Source organism: Corvus kubaryi, unplaced genomic scaffold (assembly GCF_017639235.1).
Source record: "Corvus kubaryi isolate FWS band 111438036 unplaced genomic scaffold, C.kubaryi_AGA036_p1.0 37357, whole genome shotgun sequence".
Classification (NCBI taxonomy): Eukaryota; Metazoa; Chordata; class Aves; order Passeriformes; family Corvidae; genus Corvus; species Corvus kubaryi.
In genome coordinates this window covers 8,139,155-8,158,240 of record NW_024581117.1, presented here as the reverse complement: position 1 = coordinate 8,158,240, position 19,086 = coordinate 8,139,155, and the positions used below count along the sequence as shown (strand labels likewise).

General features: G+C 37.5%; 1 protein-coding gene across 2 annotated transcripts in view; it reads right to left on the bottom strand.

The window, feature by feature from the left end:
- SLC12A2 (solute carrier family 12 member 2) overlaps positions 1–19,086 on the bottom strand; it is a 55,054-nt gene that overhangs the window by 3,343 nt on the left and 32,625 nt on the right. Inside the window, exons 11-26 of one of the 2 annotated variants that reach the window (XM_042033165.1) lie at positions 18,047–18,154; positions 17,326–17,449; positions 16,031–16,132; positions 14,648–14,803; positions 13,778–13,877; positions 12,035–12,146; positions 9,665–9,805; positions 9,360–9,466; positions 7,495–7,574; positions 6,081–6,218; positions 5,396–5,443; positions 3,800–3,922; positions 3,526–3,637; positions 2,960–3,046; positions 1,244–1,379; positions 440–507 (exon numbers count right to left, since the gene is read on the bottom strand). In XM_042033165.1, the coding sequence (XP_041889099.1) occupies positions 440–507; positions 1,244–1,379; positions 2,960–3,046; positions 3,526–3,637; positions 3,800–3,922; positions 5,396–5,443; positions 6,081–6,218; positions 7,495–7,574; positions 9,360–9,466; positions 9,665–9,805; positions 12,035–12,146; positions 13,778–13,877; positions 14,648–14,803; positions 16,031–16,132; positions 17,326–17,449; positions 18,047–18,154 (1,742 nt within the window). The remainder of the gene's footprint in view (positions 1–439; positions 508–1,243; positions 1,380–2,959; positions 3,047–3,525; positions 3,638–3,799; positions 3,923–5,395; positions 5,444–6,080; positions 6,219–7,494; positions 7,575–9,359; positions 9,467–9,664; positions 9,806–12,034; positions 12,147–13,777; positions 13,878–14,647; positions 14,804–16,030; positions 16,133–17,325; positions 17,450–18,046; positions 18,155–19,086) is intronic. The other variant, XM_042033166.1, reaches the window with a different exon arrangement.

Here is a 19,086-nt window from a genome sequence, read left to right as displayed (position 1 = left end):
CAAGATTTTAAAATACAATCTGCCTGCTGCTTGTTCACATCAAAAGCAATTAAAAAAAAAAAAAAAAGTGAGCAAGGTAACCACTTTATCTAGAGAGATCTCCTAGAAAAGGAAATCAAAGGAAGGACTTCAGGAAGAGGGGAATAACTGCACAGGAGTAGAAAGAATGTGAGAATCCTGAACTGCACCACAAATGTGGAGGTGATCAACTAAAGCAGCACAGTCAAAAGCACAACACTAATAACGACATTTTTTGTTCAGCAGGATAGTAGCTTCATACTTCTAACAAATAAATACTGTCAGCACTGAAATCTTGAGTATTTCTACAGTTCAGTGCCAAGGCAAAGGCTTGTTCCTGATCTGTATTTAGATTTGTGTTTCAAATTACAGCTCCATACCACCATTCGGGTAACACCACAAATCCAAATAATTCACTTACATGACAATTATGTTAGCTGTACTTGAATGTTCTTTCAGCAACTCGTTTAGCCTAATCTGTCGGTAAGTCTGTAAATAAAAGGAAACTTGTTAGGAACAGCTTTTATGTAAAAACTACAGGAAGTTTGTTAAAAAATAAAAAAAAAAAAAAAAAGAAAACAAGTATGACCAACTGGAATGAGTAATTAATAAAAAGCAGGTGCTTCCACCTCAGTGTGGAAACTCATTCTTCATTACCAAAAGACCTATGGTTGTAAGGTTGGGAAGAAAGAAAGCAGCAAGCTTAAAACGCAAGTAAGGCAAGTGCTACCCTGTTACAGGATGCCATTTATTTTCTCCTCCAGAGAAACACCTGAGAAGAAATACTTCTCATGTCTCTCTGGTGCACAATAGCCCAGGAAAGATGTCAAACCTTCAACTGTTCCTTTGCACCACAAAGTGTTGTTTGGTTTTGGTGGTGTTTTTTAAAAACAATGAAACAAACACCATTAGCTTGGTAAAAAAACCAAAAAAAACAACAAAAAAAGAGAGAGTCACAAATACCTGGATACAGACTAAATTATTCTAAACTAACTGCTAAAATACTGTAGGAAAGCAGTCTGGCCTCTGCTCATACCCAAATGCAGAACCTTTTTTGCTTTTGTGAACCATCTAAATGGTTTTGGATGCTGCTTTTTATCTGCTATTCACAAAAACTGCTATGGAATAGAGAGAAAAACAAGAATTAACTCACTGATATCACAACCACAAATGTAGTAGAGAGAAGGATGTTTTAACTGACTTAACACTCTAAAGAAAACACAACCTTTGTTTTGTAAAGCTCAAGCTCATTATCTGTTATCCTCCATGGTTCATCCTCCTTCATTTTATCTGCAACCTCCTGTTCTTTATCATCCTCATGAAGTCGGAAGGGCTCTATCATTTCCTCAAAAGCTGCAATACTGGAGGATTAAGTAAACAAGCATTAGAGCAGATACGAGTCTCGATGTCAAAAATTATTTTCACAGTATGAGAATTAGGTTTTATTGCTATGTAAAAATAAACTGAAGGGTTTTTTTCCCTGCCTGTTGCACTTAGAATGTCAAATCAGCTCTTTGCATATACACTGTGATTCAGCAAACAATTCACCACACAATTGAAGTTCAACTCAGTTCAACAATTTCCTTCTGATTTTAAAAGCTGTACAGTACTACCCTTAAAAAATGGGATAGTAACTAGGAGCAGCTTATTCAGAACTAACTTTGAAAGAAGGGCAGTTTACATGTTACACTAAAAAGCAGCTATCAAGTCTCATGCTATTGCTTTTAGGATTCTGGCTTTGATCTTTTTATTTTGCTTCTTTTATCTCTTTCCAGTACAGGCCAGGAGCCACGTTCAAATGAAAAAAACCACAGAGATCTAACTTAGTCTTCCTGTTGCGCTTGCAAGAATATCAATACTTTGAATTTACCAGAACTTTAGAGCAAGAACTTCAGAATAAAACCTGCTGAAGATCAAGGAGGATTAATTTCTACTACAAAGAACAACTCTCATCACCCTACTTTTCCACCTACATTTCCTCCAGGAAATACCCACATTATGAACAAAACATCTTTGCATCTACCCTTGGTGGACTTTTACTGTACAATGACTTCACTGTAATCAAAAGAAAGAAAACAAATGTGATCTGTGGCTGAGCAAAAAGGAGACCTATTAATAATATTACATTATTATACAGCACACCAAATATTAAAAATTAATCTTCCTCCACTTGGTTTTCAGCTACTGTTACCTAATACCTAAACAGTATTTAGAAATATTTTAAGGAAAACTATTTAAAAGGGTATAAAAGAACTCATAGTAACGTTTAGGATTTAGGCAAGTTCTAAAGTAACATTTCTCAATTTCCACAGCACATCAAGACTTTGATATAAATGCACAACCATATAAAAAGTATTTTTACAACTTCAGCATACTCAAGAAGGCCTGAGGGGAAAGGGAGATAATGGAAAAGGAGGATATTTTTAGGTCATACATATTCTGTTATAAATTTGTGCTGAAAGCCATCTAAGATTAATGCTTTTTTGGACTTGGAAGTAAGAAATATCATCTGTATGATAATTCCTGTGTACATTAACTGTCAAAGCAATTTAAAAAAGGAAAAAATAAAGAAAGAAACCCAGATCAGGCTATTTCAAGACCAAGCTTTGTTACATTAAACTAAGACTCTAAACGAGACTTAAACCATTAAAGTTTTGGTGAGCGCTCTTTTTAAAGAGGACTCCTCCAGAAAACGTGGGGTTTTTTTAACCTTAGTTCTTCTGAATTTAGTACTACAGTGTAAGAACCAGAGATTCAAAAAAATACAGATTTCTATATTCTTGGACATGGGAGTTATTAATCAGTTTCCTGCATTTTTGTGAAACGCTGGATGTCACAAGAACTTTTGTACCATAACCTATGTAGGAAAGAGTGAGGTGTTCTCAATACAAGCCAGACATCACAAATTAAACAAACAAACAAGACATGTTTTGACACTTACTTTTCTTTCTTTGGCTTAGTATTAATATCCCCAAGAACCATAATATCTGAGAAGTCTATCCGGAATTTGCTGAGCAAAGTAGCCATCCTGCATCAGAAAAACAAGCCTTTATACATGATCATAGCCTTAATTCTTTCACAGGTTAAACAGATAGATGTCTGGTAATAAAAACCACTGGTTTAAGACACAGAAAAAGGCATCTTGAATGTAACAAGGGAGAAAAATCAAACTGACTTGGCAAATGACTATAAATCAACAACATGCTTTGGAAAAAAACCCAGAACAGTTTTACAGCTTTAAAATAAGAGGTCTCCCTTGAAGATAATCTCAGGAAGTATTTGAAAACACAAGTATTAATGTCAGATAATAGTGCATAAAAATTAGTTTGAGGTAACTCATCCAAAAACAACTCTGGGGGAAACAAAACCTTTTTTGCAGAAAGGCAATAGAATATGGTTACACCTCAAGCAAAGTACAGCTGAAATAAGGCAAGCAGAAAGAGAAAATAATTCAATGTGTAACGTGCTGTATTAGCAATTGAAATGGAACTTCTAAGGCAAACTTACGCTCTTCTGTCATGATCAATCCTGTTTATTTTTCCGCCAATGAACACCCTGATCTTGCAGTCCTTCCACTTCTTCTTGGTTGTAATAAGGTATGGAATCAACAGTGTCAGACCTGTGTTTAGAACAGAATTTCACAAAGATTAAGAAAGTGGGACTTTGTTAAATAGTACAGATTTTATACAGACTGACAGATGTCTATTAATAATTAATCCAAAATTACTCCAGTAAGTTTTTAATCAACATTTAAAGCTTTTTAAAGTATAAAGCACATTACCTCCATCATCAAAGAGCCACCAGACATCAATATTGCTCTTGCCTTGTTTCTTCTGGAACTGAGAACTGGCATCAAGAAGTCTTTGGTCAGCCAAGTTTAAAGGAGAGGACGAGCTCTTTGAATCTGGAAAAAACAGACGGTGAAATTTTGGTTTTGGAGAGTTTTGAGTTTTGCTTAACTGCTTTGAAAATCACAAAAGGCAACTCTTAATATTTTGCGATATACCTACTTTTAAACTAAAAATTTTCCTTTACGCCCCACAACCCAACTCCAAATTTTGATTGACTGGATATAAACTAACTGGCTCTATTTAGGGAGTCTGGAGACTCATAATTTCAGCAGCTGAAGTCATTTAGCAGGCATCTGAGAAATAAAGGATGTGTGAGGTCTTTACACAGGCATTTGCCTGGACAATTTAATTAATTCTGCTCCAGAGCTTTAGGCCATGCACTCCACCTCTTGCAAATGACAGAGTTCCCCTAAAAATATGTAGAAAACTAATTTTACAAGAAAATACCATGTCCTAGGCAATTCTTTCCTTACATCAAGTTTTCTTTAAGCATGCGGTGAAATTAAAAGCTACTTATGCATATTGGGCCCCGACTTTTGCAAAAAGTAGTTTTGCATAACAAAGTTATTTGATTTACTGAGAACAAGACAATAACAGCATTTTCAGTTAGCATAGTATAGATAATTTTTTCTCAACTGTTGGAAAAAACCCCTAACCTCTTTCTCTTAATTAAAACCTCAGTCTGAGCCAGGAGTCTGACATTCGTCTCCATCCTTATTTTATTAGGAATTTTTTAAATTTAGAGCACATCTGTGATTGATTTACATTAATATACTACTTTATTGCATACTGGGACTTCTTCCAAACTGCCATCTTGTGCTTCAAGATGTAATCTCACTTTCCATTATGAAAACACAAAAGCTTCTAGCTGCTGAAGTTACGAAGAAAATGTCAAAACAGTTCAGAAGAACTGTAGTTAAGGCAAAAATACCTGATTAATGCAGAACAAGTCTGAAATAAACCAGGAAGTGAAAACTGCTCAGTTAATTTCTGAAAATGCTGATTTGAATGACTACTTTGCATTATTTCACATGTTCACCTCACTGAGTAGCTGTACTACACCTTAATTTTCAGGATATTGAAGTATTCCAAATAACAGAGCACAAACCATGGCTTTAGAAGATAAAACTGAGAGCACTTCCACTACACTATCAGATGGTTTTTCCTGAACCAAGCAAGGACCCGGACAGACACCTGAGACACAGAATTAAGAAAACAGAAAGCTCCTGAACACATTTCAAATGTTGCTTTAAGAGAAAAGCTTTTTAAAATTTGGTTTGTTTTTTTTTTTATTCTGACATTTATGCACAATGTAGCAACTTCTTCTGGGAATTTCCACAATGTTGGTTTTTTTTCACGCCTAGTCCCTAAGGGTGAAGCACATTCTAAAGTAGATATGGAGAAACAAACACTGCATGGTTGGTATTTTCCTCTCAGGTACTTAAGTGCAGAAAGAATTACAAAAGGAAAACTGAAATCAACAATGTGAAAGAATGATTTAACACAAAAAGGTGGAAAATGCCTGCCTTTATTCAACAGTGGTTGTGTTGAAGTCTTTCCATCCTCGTCCTCCTCTGGAAGGTTTTTAAAGATATAAAATAAAAAGGTTAATTTCCTTTGTGATATTAACGAAAACAATACAAATGTAAATTAAAAAGAAACAGAAAACAAAGATGTGAAATGAAGTGCATTTTTGCACAGAGAACAGCACACAAATGCAGTCTTACCAAACCCTAGGATTCATTTGTACTTTAAAAAAACATATATACCTCCACTATCCATCTAACTATTAAGGCTTTTGCTTTGTAACAAAAAAGTTGTTTATTGTCATGTCAAAGCATTCTGAATGATGAACAAACCTTCATAAATTTAGCAGCCTTCCAATCACTCGTAACATACAGATGTGGGGCAAAATCCTCAAGCATTTTTTAAAGTCTCTCAAACTCAGAAACAAAGAAAATGTATTTTAAGTCACTGCCCACCACCTGTTTTATATAGGGGACTAGAAACAAATATTTATTTTACATACTGGTAAGCTCTGAACCAAAGTACTGAAGTGATTAGACATCAACACCTATAAAAGCATGACACTTCCACTCCACTAACAGAAAAATCCCTCAACAATCCCTGGGCAAAGAGAGAGAGGAATGGAGGAGGGAATGAGAGAGAGAAGGAGAGGAAACTCAGCTTTCATTGCTAACCAGCAGTTACCTTTGCGTGGAGTGGGAGTTCTTTCACTGGATGATGGAGCAAAAGCTATGGAAGTGTCTGTCTCAGACTTCTTGCTATAATCCACTTTTACTATGACATCCTTGGTGCAGGGAGACTTCTCTTGGGATGATAGCAAATCTTTGTGAAAGCAAAAAAATATTAGAAGCCACTAAATTGTTACAAATGGTATCAACAGAGATATGTGATTATACAGTGATGGTTCGCAATTAATTAAACGCTATTGCAACTGTTACACCATGGCAAAGAGGGCAGGAGGGCTTCAGAGCACAAAGAGGCAGCTTCTCTGAGCAGAGCTGTCATTTTCTGTTACCTTCCCAGGTTATGGCTGTTGATTGCATTCCCAGAGTCTAAAAACAGAGCTAGGTAACACTGTGGAACTACAACTGCAAGGCAGGAGGGGGGGAAATCACTCGGTGCAATGTTTTCCATTTCTACTTTTAACTCGAAGAGGAAGATGAGCCATAAACATGGCACAGACCAAGTGTGTCTGTCTCACTGCCAAGTCTTTTTTCCAGGTTTGGCTTCTCTGGAGCAGCTGTCAGAGCTGAAGCAAACTCTCAGTCCCCAGTGGGTACAAAGATTCTTCTTACACCTTGGTGTCACATTCCCAGTTTTCTCAGCAGTGTTGTTTCCACACTGCAGGTTCACTCCTTGCCATTTCTCACACTCCTCTGCCCTCCTGCACATGGCGACAGGCTCCCTGACTCTCTCCAAATACTGAAAAACATGGGTTTTTTTCCAGTGAAGGAACCCACTCTTTCAGGGGGATGCCCCTCCTTGTGTCATTCCTGCTCATGGTAGCAGCATTGTAAGGAGCAAGCCACAAAAAAATTACACATTATCACATCAGTAAGCAGCTGTACCAAAGCTCACAAGCTTGGAATTCAACTAAAATGACACCACTCCACTTAAGAACACTACTGACAAAGCATAACCAAATCTTCTACATGGAAAACCTTTCCAAATTTGAGGCAGGCTACTCCGAGTCCCTAAATTAGTTTGTGTAGGGGTTGGCAACCCACACCAAACACAATGGCATTCCTGCATTGCGCAATATTTGTTGTGATTTTCCCAATTACTGGGCTTGAGCCCCAAATATTTGATGCCAATTTGCCAGGATCGCTAGTTAGTTTCAGCAAAGAGGCAGATATGCTGGAAGCAGCTGTACACAATTTGCAAATACCGAAAGGTGAAACATGCAGAAAACCCAAGTTCTGCTGCTGACCAGGGGTTACTACCTTGCAGTTCAGACTTACTAATTTCACTGAATTTTACTGTACCACAACAGTGGTGTTCTGTTGATTTTTTTATACTGAGTTTTAGTATTTTTAGAATGCAGTTTTACAAGGGAATTACAACAGCAATTCACCAGATGGAACAACGTAAGTCATACCTTGGCCTTGAAGGTGAGAAATGTCCAGACCCTCCTGGAGGCGAATGACAACTACACCATACTGAACATCAAAGGCATCACTAAACAAAACCGACAAAAATAGAATATTTTACACCTCCTTCTTTACCAAATGAAAAATGCACCCTCCCTGAACAAATTCCAGCGATTAAGCACTGCCATTGGAAGTCCAACACCATAAATTTGCTTCAGAATGTCAGTTTCAATTCCAAAACATTAACTGCATCTCTAAACTGAACATTGTATTCAGAAAAATAATGTCTAGAAAGGATACCTATTCCCTCTCCCCACTCTCTCCACTATGTAAACAGTGATTAAACAAAAGCAACATGAATAGGTCACTCAAATTCTGCAGAGATATAAGACACACCAAGAAATATAAAATTTTATCTCCCTCCATCAGAAAAGGGATTTATTTCGAGTAGATCTTTTTGATCTCAGAACTACAGATTTCTGACATCTTTCCAAAACATTTTGGTGTTAAAAACAGCTAAGATGATGTAATTTAATATCAAATTAGCTATAGGTTAGCTATAATGTGCCTAGTCCCATTACATCTGATAAATTTGGAACTCACTGAATTCAAAAATAGAGGCAGAACTTCATTACTGTAGAAAAGAGCAAAAACCCTGAATAAATTGCTGAGCAAAAGGGGAGTAAAATTAGTAACAACCCCACCCCCAAAATATAAGGAAAACATTAACTTAACCAAATTATACAGTTTGTATTAGTCATTAATCACCATCCTTTACATATAAATGCCTCATTCATTACAAACAACCATAAATCAGAAAACTCCCTCCCATATCATTTCCACAGACAGAAATTCCTCAAGATTTCACTAATTAAAACCTTTCCTTTAGGAGTATTAAGACTAGATTAGAAATGTTTGAAGTATCAATGTATTCTGTAAGTGCAAGAAAAATTGAGGTTGATTTAAGATTTACTGTGTCTATTAGTGAATGTTTTAATTTCATTATTTAATGTGTTAAGATTTTTAGAGATCAGATGTGTTTCTATTGTGTGCTTCAGAAACTTTTAGTTTCCCAGAAATACATTTGACCTGCAGTTATTACCTCCTGAGGTTTCTTTAGGGATGTGGAGAACCACATGACTTGCTGACCTTGACAGATCTTCCTGCAAAAGCCATCCCAAAATAAAATAGGAAAAAAAGAAAAACTAACCAACGTGTTTCCTTATTTTTCCACTGTATTTGGTACTCCTGCTTTTCTCAAAGACCTGCATGAGATGACTTTTTTTTGTCCTTTTCTAATATCTGCCTGTAAACCCCCATCCTCTCTCTCTTAAAAGCGCAGAAAATGAGAAATATGAAGCACAAAGGAAGTGCGTTAACCAGCACTTCAGCTGAACACAAAAGCCTCTGTGTAAGTAAAATAAGCACTGTTTCTTTCCTAAAGTGTTTGGGCAGCAGCACAAGTTACTCTTAAATTTTTCAGCCACAACTGGTCTGCCTTTCAGTACACTGCCAAGTTACTCTGGGATTTCCTTTCTCTTCTCCTTTCTGTACTACCTGGGTGTCAGTGCTGTGTATCTTGTGAGTGAAGTCTTTCTTCTCCTTTTCAGACAGTAGCTCTCAAACCTCAGACCTCTGCCACAACTCTTTCTAGATACAGAAGGTTATTATTAAGTTTTCTAATCTGCCTCAACTACAAAGACTTGCTTATTAATTTCTGTATCAAAGAAAAAAACCTTAAGTATTGAAGACAGTTGAATGGAAAATCTAGGGCTACCTGAAAGAGACTTCATGTAACTAAGAGCTTTCTTTACTTACTACCAAACATACTAAAATGAAACAAAGCAGCTATAACTTCATATTTTCTACTTACTGGAATAAATTGATATAGGTTTCAACATCTCTCATATCACCTTGTCTCCAGTTTTTCTTAAATCCAACAACAAGGGTGTTAGGTCTCATTCTACCCAAACCAGCAGCCTAAGGAGAACAAAAAGTATTTTATAAAATAACATGTTACTGACACAACTAAAGGTCCTATTTTCTGCTTAACAGAATAATAAAGTACTTTTCATCAAAGCTTTAGGATCATTTTGCAAAAGGAACATATTTCAAAGTATAAAGCCACTTCCAATTTTGATGTGCATCTTGAGCACTTTAATTTTTTTTTTTAAATACCTGCATTAAGTATTGCCCTCCATCCCTCAAGTCCTCTGCATGCACTGGTGCATAGAAAGCTTTCATCTTGTTTTTAATTAGCCATCGCTGATACTTAGCCAAATCAGTTGACAGTTCCTTCATGGCCTGCCTCCGAGGACCCTTTCAAAAAAAGGAAGTAATAAGAGGGGAGGGAACAAAAATTAAGAACAGGAGTAATGGGAGTAAAAAAGCCCCTCCCACTTTTTTAATGTCACTGCTAGAAACTAATTCAAACTCAGAGAACCTCAAAACATGCTTGCACACTACCAAATACACCCCAAACCACCAAATACCAGGCATTATCAGCAGCAAAGACTGAAAAACTTTTACCATTTTCAGGAAGAGGGTTGCTTAAACTTTAGCTATCTTGTTCCTGTAGAGCACAACCCTCTTCCCCAGGGGGTGGCACAAGCTTGTCCTCCAAAGCACAACACAGTTTTAAAAGAAAGGGGCTTTGTAAAGAAATATACACAGATGTAGGATAACTTAATATTACGCTTTATGGGAGTATTTGTATCCTGCAGTCAAAGTCACCTCCTCTTTAAACACTTCCTTTATGTTATTTCTGTTAGGATGAATCTTTTGTGCTCCTCCTAGACATCAAAATGCAGAAGATAGGACGAGGTATAATCAAGAACAATGCAGCCCAGTTTTTGCAGAAGGACACAGACTCTGACCAAATGGTCAAAGCTACGGAAGAATGAGGTAGTGCCACCCTTCTTGTAAGGAAGTACTTTTAAATAGGGAGGATATGCTCCCAAAAAAATGTTCAGAGGTGCTTTCCTACAAGAAGGATAACACCACCTTATTCTTTTCTGTATAGCCCTACTTTTCAAAGGCAGTGATCACAGATGCAGCATCTTACCTCCCTAGCATTACTTGGTTTGTCCTTTCATATTCACTGAAATACTGTTTATATAGGCAGAAATTAAAAGTTTAAGACAAAATACCTGTATGTGCACTGCATTAACTTGATTTGCTCTCATCTCTTCATTAGATCAGAAGCAAGTCATATTTAGTAAGTGTAGTAAATTTAAACACATTTAAGAGTAATCAGTGTTTTTATTCAAAGTCTTTTAGGTGTTGTCACCAGCACCCTCAGCTCTGTGTCAGCTGCAAACCTGCTGAGGGTGGCCCTGCTCTCCCTGCCCCTGTCACTGTGCAGGTACTGAAGAGGCCAGTGCCAGGACACAGCCCTGAGGGACACCACTTGTCACCAGCCTGCAGCTGGACATGGAGCCATTGACCACGACTCTCTGGCTGTGTCCATCCAGCCAACTCCTCATCCACTGACCCCTCCACCCTTCAAACCCATGTCTCTCAGATCTGGAGATATGGAAGTCACATGGGACTGTGCTGAAGGCCTTGCAGATGTCTGGGTAGGTGACGTATATCAGTCCTGGATGACATCTCCCAGTCTCACTTAAATGTTCTTAGTGATGTGACAGAAGTTTGGCCTTAAGATATGAAGCAAAATTACACAATCCCAATGTGTTAAAAAGCATTTACCAATATTTATCAGAGATGCTACAGCCTCTCTGTAGCTAAATGGAAGTTTTGGTACAGATCACTGCTTGACAGCCACCCTACATCTCAATCAACACAACTCATGACAAGCTGATTCTGAAGAAAAGTTACTTGAAAATAGCTTCTTTCCCATCATCACAAAACCACTCTTTAGGTTTGCCACAGAAGACACCAAGTAGTAAGAACTGTTCAAATTATGCCCTTGCAGAACCACCCCCACACACCCTCCTCTGCAAAAACATCCTCACTTGATATTCTGACAAAAATACCCAGGGATACTTAGCAAATTATCAGAGGCTGGTCAGAAAGGGAAGAGGAAACACATGACAATTAAATGAACCCCATAACTGAAGGAATAAAAAGCTACTTGGAAAGTTAAAAGCAATTTATAGCTACTGGCTGAACAGATATTGACTTCCCTGCTCAAGAAGGTTTCTTTTCTCCCAGGCTTTCTAAGAACTCTACATGGGAATCAATCTCCCAATGTTCACTTCAATTAGAAGTAAAACATCCTTCAGTATTTAAACATCAAATGATCAAAGGTATTGATTTTTTACAAATTTTCCCCTGCAGTACACCTAACTGGAATAGTGATGACCCATTCAATAGCAAAACTTACCAGTAAATCTCTTTTTGTATCTTTTAATCTCTAATAACACTTTCATGTACAAAAAAAACCCCAAGCAAATAAACAAATGAAAACTTAAAACATGAACCAGAAACAAAAAGCAAACAGGTTAAAAAAAAAAAACAGACCCCAAAGCAGACAAGAGAAAAGCACCACCAAGGTAACTTTATAAAGTAAAGACAGAATACACTTACCATATGCACATGGCCACAGATCATCAAGCCCACATTCTTGGTGAAAGCATGGACAAGGTGAAGCAGAGCTGGACGTGCGTTTGGAGCACCTGTCATAATTAAGCACTGAGGTCTAGAATTATGAGGGGGGGGGGGGAAAAAAAGATTGTAATTAATCTAGAGTTCTGGGGTTTTTTATTAACAGAAAAGTTTCTTTCAAATATTTACCATAACAACATGATCATCACTGCAAGTGTAATAACCTCATCCACTTTTATAAGACTATGTTAAATTAAGAAAAGATCAGTTGTTACCCAACTGTCAGCAGATCTATGACTAATTGCATAAAAATTCAGTAATCCCATTAAATCTGAAAATCTAAACATTTAAAAAGTTCAAGAGCAGATTTTAGGCAAGACTAGGTCTGGGGGATTAAGTTTTTGTCCCCCACTAATAAGTCACATCCCTTGCATTTTGTAGCTTATAGATTCTTCTCTGTCCAGCAGAAATCCTGGAACTGTATGGTCATTTTTACATTACTTTCCTTCAGAAGGCAGAGCCAACCTAGTTCAAAAGTAAGTCAAAGGCAACTTTTAAATCAATTTTAAAAGAGGAAGTGTCCCAACCTCAGAACTCAGTTCAGGTGGCCAGTTCATATCATATGAATCCCCTATGGTAATCTGTCTCAATCTCTTTAGCTGCTCCATTTAATTTTCAATGTTGGAATCACAGAATGGAATCAGAGAAGATCACTGAATCTAACCATACACTTAACAGTACTAATTCCACCACTAAACCCTCAGTGCCATCTTTTAAATACCTCTGGGGATGGTGATTCAACCACTTCCCTGGGCAGCACCTTCCAATGCCTGAAAATCCTTTGGGTGAAGAAATTTTTCTTCATATTGAATCTAAACCTCCCCTGGCACAGCTTCAGGCCATTTTCTCTTCTCCTGTCCCTGTTCCCTGGGAGCAGAGCCCGACCCCCCCCAGCTGCCCCTTCCAGTCAGGGAGTTGTGCAGAGCCACAAGGTCCCCCCTGAGCCTCCTTTGCTCCAGGCTGAGCCCCTTTCCCAGCTCCCTCAGCCGCTCCTGGGGCTCCAGAGCTTTCCCCAGCTCTGTTCCCTTCCCTGGAGACATTCCAGCCCCTCAGTTTTTTTCCTGTTGATGATGCAGCTTGATGTAATAGGCAATGTAACACTTGTAAATAAATCACATCAGGGATTTTAATGGAACTTTATGACCTCAGAACGAAGAGCTGCTTCCTAATTAAACTTCCAGTTTTGTGGTTTGCACCTACAACAGCCAGCACTTTTATTTTAAGTCTGGAAGTGGAAAGCCCATTAATACTTGTATTACTACATTTGTAATTGAGTTTTACTGTCATATTCTTTGAGGCTCTGATGGTACTTATCACAACTGATTGACACATCCTATTCCAACTGTCTGTACACATGCAATATAGATGTTTTATCTTGTATTTCTGCAGGAAAATCTAATCATTTCCAAGAAAGCCCAGGGGTCAGAACTGGAGTACTTTCCCAACTGACAGGAAATGCCATGGATGCTTTCTTTGAAAACTGTGTTGCTGCCAGGTTCTTCATAACCTCAGAGGATGGCACCTGTATCAAGAATCCCACTCAATCTATAATTCCATTTATTTGGATGAATCCCAGGAGATGAACACGGACTTAAAGGAAACCCTGACAGCAAACCACGTGACAGCAGCCTAGTGAATACAGAATTTCCTGTCTTTAAGTGTCACCTGAAGTTTTTCACATGATCCTCTACTCCAGAGAGCCGAATGGAATGCTGCAGTGCATTCAGGTAAGTCAAGGCTTGAGTTGACGATCCCCAGTTCACATCTGTTGAAAGATTTGAGGTTCCAATGTGTTGTTTACAGTGGTCCATTGCAAAACTACATGATCACAAAATGAATGCTGGATACCAACTGAAAACACAGATTTAAGCTACACCTTGATACATTTTACACAATGCTAGTCAACAAACCCTACAGCTAAACAGGCTGTTATTAATGTTATTTAAAGATAACGTTTCTGTAGAAGTTTTAGCAAGAAGGGAGAACTGACTTTTTAAATCTCCACATTTCTAAGACCACAGTAACGTCACAGTCCAAAGAATACCACTTGAAGAAAAACTGCTGTGCTGTTTAGTATCACAGCAAAGAAAAACCTGAATCTCAAAACATTGCCTGAACAAAGTCAGATATCTTCAGTGGAAAACTGCTAGATTAAGTGGATTATTATCTTTTTGAGGATTAAGATTAAGATTAGATTAAGACATTATGATCTTTTTGAGGAAAAGAAAGACCCCACTATCATCTCTTCTTGCTCCCATACACATCTCTTGATAGCCACAATGAATTTACCATTTTCCACATGCACATCTCTTCCAAATTGCATTCAGACATTTATGCCTAAGTGGCATCTTCATAATTTAAGAGGAGGGGTAACAGCAGTGACTATGCAGGCAAAATTCCGTTTAATCTCAACTAAAAAAGCCTGAAACAGAAGTTTAAACTAGTGGTCCAAATTGTTGGGGTTTTTCCCCAGCAAAGCCATCACTTTCTCCCCTCTTTCCCTCCTCCACAACCAAAAGAAGCTCCTGTACATACCTGGTTTCTTGTAAGTGACATAGATGTAAAGCCCAAGCACTATGACATAGGTTAGAAGTGCTGCCCACCAATTAATGACAAACATTACAATGCAGCACAGAATAGCTCCAACAAGAGAAATCCACATATTGTAGTATTTGAAAGCAGGGCGCCAACCTAGTCAAAATAAAATTTTGGAGGATAGAAAAAAGAGGGGGAAAATTAATTTTAACAGCACTACAAGAGAAGGAAGGCACTGTGTCTTTTTCCCTTCCCTGGTATTCTGCATCCATTTCATGTGAATGTCTGAGTTTCAGTGATGTAAAGAATACAGTCTGGCACATTTATGCTTTCAATTTTCCAACACCTTTCAAATGAATTTGCATCTTTCTCACACAGATATGCAAATGTTCCTTATTTTGTCCTCTGAAAGCACAGCTCAGAAGCAAAGTCTGAGGATGCTTGTGCCAGTATGTCTATTGAATCAGGCTGCAGGAACTTTTGGCAATAGCTTGTCTGACATTTGACTTTTCCTTTCAAAGGCACTAAAACATAAATAATCATCTCATACCTCAGTTTCTTATACACTGCTGGTTTTAGTTGTGCATTTTTACTATTTCACATAGAAATTCTCACTACATGAAAAGGAAAAGGACAGATATAGCCAAACAGAAATTGGATACATTGAAGTTCTGGACTGTCACTGTTTCACAGCCTTACTTACTGCATGTTTTTTCAAAATCATGCACACCCCCACAAACACATCCAAGATTAACAAGTCTATTAAATATAGAGTTATTAAAGTTAGAACTGTTATGCATACTGGCATGCCCATCCTCTTAGAAGAAAAAAACCCCGAAAACTACCCCATTAGTAACTTAAGAAGCTTTTAAGGGAGTTATTCCAGTACAGCTGCATGTTGATTGGGCATGATGTGCATCTGTTCTGCAGGTACCAGGATTTGGCTTACTCCTGTAGTTAGCCAACCTCCCACACTAAAGACTATTTAAATGTGGCAATACCACCAGCAATTCCTGTTTCTTCTGGACTGGAAGATGAAACACATTAACAGAAACTGAAGACAACAAAAGGGTGGTTTGGCAACACCAGATACTGAATTAGCAAGAAAGCTTTCTTCCAGAGTTTCTGAATAAATTCTGAATTATCTTGTGCTCCTTCAGCAAAGATGATAAAATTAGTAGGTTCCAAGCACTACTGAATCACCCAGTTCTCAAAATGTCACACGACCCAAGCATACAATATATTAAGCTTTTAATGCCATGAGAATCAACTATACATTTAATAATTAAAGTAAATCTTCAGTTATCTTAATACCTTTTAAACTGCATTTATGCGTAAAGGAATTTCAAGGCTAAACTCCCACCCCTAAAATGCAGTTCCTACCTGGGGATTTTGCAAGAGAAGCATGGAATACAGAGAAGTTAATCAAGGCGTATGAGGCCAAGAAGAAATTAGAAATAATTGGAGCAATGACATTCAGTTCAGCTGCAAAATGAAAATAAAAAAAAAAAAGGAGGCTGTTATCAAAGGTATCACCCAGTGGCTTTGCAGACTACAGAGTAAAAATTCTGTTACAAAGAACCTTATTTTATGATATACTCTAAGGAATGCAGTTTACCCTTTCTGCTGACACAGCTTTATGTCAATGATGTCCTATTTACTAAGTTATCTTTTAACAGTTAGAAGTGCAGCTTTCAGTTTCAAAAATATAACCACTACCCAAGTGTTCTGGAAGCACTACATACTTTCTCAAAATCATTGAATGAGAAAATTTAATTCCCAGCAGGGCTTGGATCAAACAGTGCACCAATACACTGGGTTCTGAAGAATGCCAGAATTATTACAGACCAACACCATCACAACAGTGATGCTTGCATCCTCTTTAGTGAGAGGGAAAAACCTGATGGTTTCTCCTTTCCACGAGGCAGCATGGTACAAAACATTTGTATGTGTACTCTCACCATAATAATAATAAAAAAAAAAAAAAAAAGGTGATCAAAATGCAGAATGTGCCATCCTAGTCTGCAAGCTTCTAGTTGCAATCAAACTTCTAGTCAGCATGGGTCAGTAGGGACCCCATGTGTGTATCTCTGCCTCAAGCAGATGTGGAAGGAGGAGGACAGAGCAAATTGGGAGAAAAAGTTTCAAGCACTGGCATAGGACTCATGGATGGACACAGCACAATTAGTCTGCCACCTATATAGAATACATGTAATTAATTATCTCTAGACTACCTTTAGCAACAGCAGTATCAGCACTCATCTCTAGTGTTTGGAACTTAACAGAAAAACACACTTTTAATAATACTGCTTATGCAAGTTTGTATTTTACTGAAGCTGTCTATCACTATTAAAAATCTGAAATAAACTTCTTTGTTTACAAGATGTTAACATTAACAGCTCTATCTCAAGCAAAGGATGTATTTCTATTGACTGATAGTACCTAAACACAGATACCTGTGGGTAAAAAGAGAAGTGCAGTTAAAATTTACTGCAGTTCTTGATAGAGATTTATCTAGAAAACAGGAGGAAGTAAGCCTCAAAATAACCAGATTTAGAATTATTAGAATTAAGCTGTGCATTAGATCTCTAGGACCCTGTCATCAAGTCCACAGCATGGACTGGAATGCTTTCTAAAGGACAGAAGGCAACTGAGATTTACTAAAATGTCAAACTAACCAATTAATATGAATCCAAGAGCAATTAAAAATGTTAGAATATATCCTCTCAGTGGTTCATTGTTCTTCCCGTAGCCTTTAGCAAACATCTGAAATCCTGGATAAATGTTGTCTTTGCACAAAGCCTAAGGGGAAAAAAAAAAAAAAATCAAGAGTCAGCATGCTTTTTGTTCATGCCATCTTACATTGCATATTATCTTTCTGAACACTTCCTGATAGTTTGTAATCATCATGGACTAACTGTATTCTCAACTGTCTTTGCATCTTGACATTTTGTATTTCCACTATTCTATTCTTCAGTAATGTCTAGCTGCAAGAAGCAGCTTTGCTCTTCTGTAAGTAACTACTTTACTTGACTACTGCCTTACTATCACAAAAAGTCTTTGTTTAGAGACTGTGTTTTCTCAGGAATTGGAAAGTTTGCCCAATACACACAGTTCTCTTTACCAATACAACTGACTCCCCACTCAACTTTTTTTAGCCCAATTAAAGGAGGAGATTCAATTGCTAAAAAGAAAGTAAAGCAAAATACACTCAGGAACCATCAAGAAACACTAACAAACTGTTCTCCCATTCTAAACAACAGGTAAATATTAGAACAATCTACTGATGTCATCTGATATGGATCATGATGGAAATATGCCAGAGTCCCCTTCCAAAAGTCATGACTCAAAATTAATTGATCAGTCTTCAAAACATTATGGTTTTCTTCCCTTACTTACCTGGAAGATCTTAGGAGCACTCACAAGAGATGCTAATGCAGATGACAGGGTGGCTGAAAATATACCTGCAGAAATCAGTGGTGCAAATCCTGATACCATGCTCATCACCTGAAAGCAAAATAATTTTTTTTAAATGTGTGAAAAAGTACACTACAGAAATGGATGGCACCATTAACTACAGAAACAGAAAAAAAATAGCATGTACTCTTCACTTAAAAACTGTCTGAATACCATGCATTCACATAAATGAATGAACTAGAGACAGATCAGGGGATACAAATGCATCCTGATTTCAGGACAAGAGATGGTGGCTTTTCACACAACATATTATCCAGCCCTGTGATTCAAAGGCCAAACATCTTCATGGGCTCATAAGAAGATTGGAGGTAAGTAATGGAAGAAAAATAGTTTGGGATTTGCTACATGTTTCAACTAGCCTATTGCTGACTTAACGTGGTCTCAGATAACTCAAGTGATAAAACAAGTGAAACTAGAGAACATCTTGGGAATGTTTATTGTCTTTTCTCAAAATCTCCATCATTTTAAGTTAGGCTTTTTTTCCCATTCAAAACCACAAGGTCAAGATAAACTTGCTTCCTATCTCCCCAAGATCAAATCCCAGCACATTTGTAATCTCAGTGATAGAAATCAAATATGCAGACCTTGGTAAACTGGATGAGTAACAAGCTAGTACCTTCCAGTACCTTAAGATGCCTTACAAGAAGGAGAGAGCTTATAAAAAGTGAGTGGTATCCCTGTCTATGGCATGTGGATTGGAGTAAGATCTTCCTTAAGGTCCCTTTCAACCTAAACCATTCTATGATTCCCCTATTCTACTGATTATTTCTGTAGTTGCATCCAGCTGTGATGTGAATTAGGATACACAGCTGTGTATTTAAAAAACATTCATGGTTTAATATAATACTTTTCTTTATGAAACAAAAGCCAAAGTTGCTTTAAGACAGCCAGGGCTGAAGAATTTTATACCATCTTGAAAAAGCTTATGTTTTCAGTCAACAGACCAAACCCAGCAAGGTGCT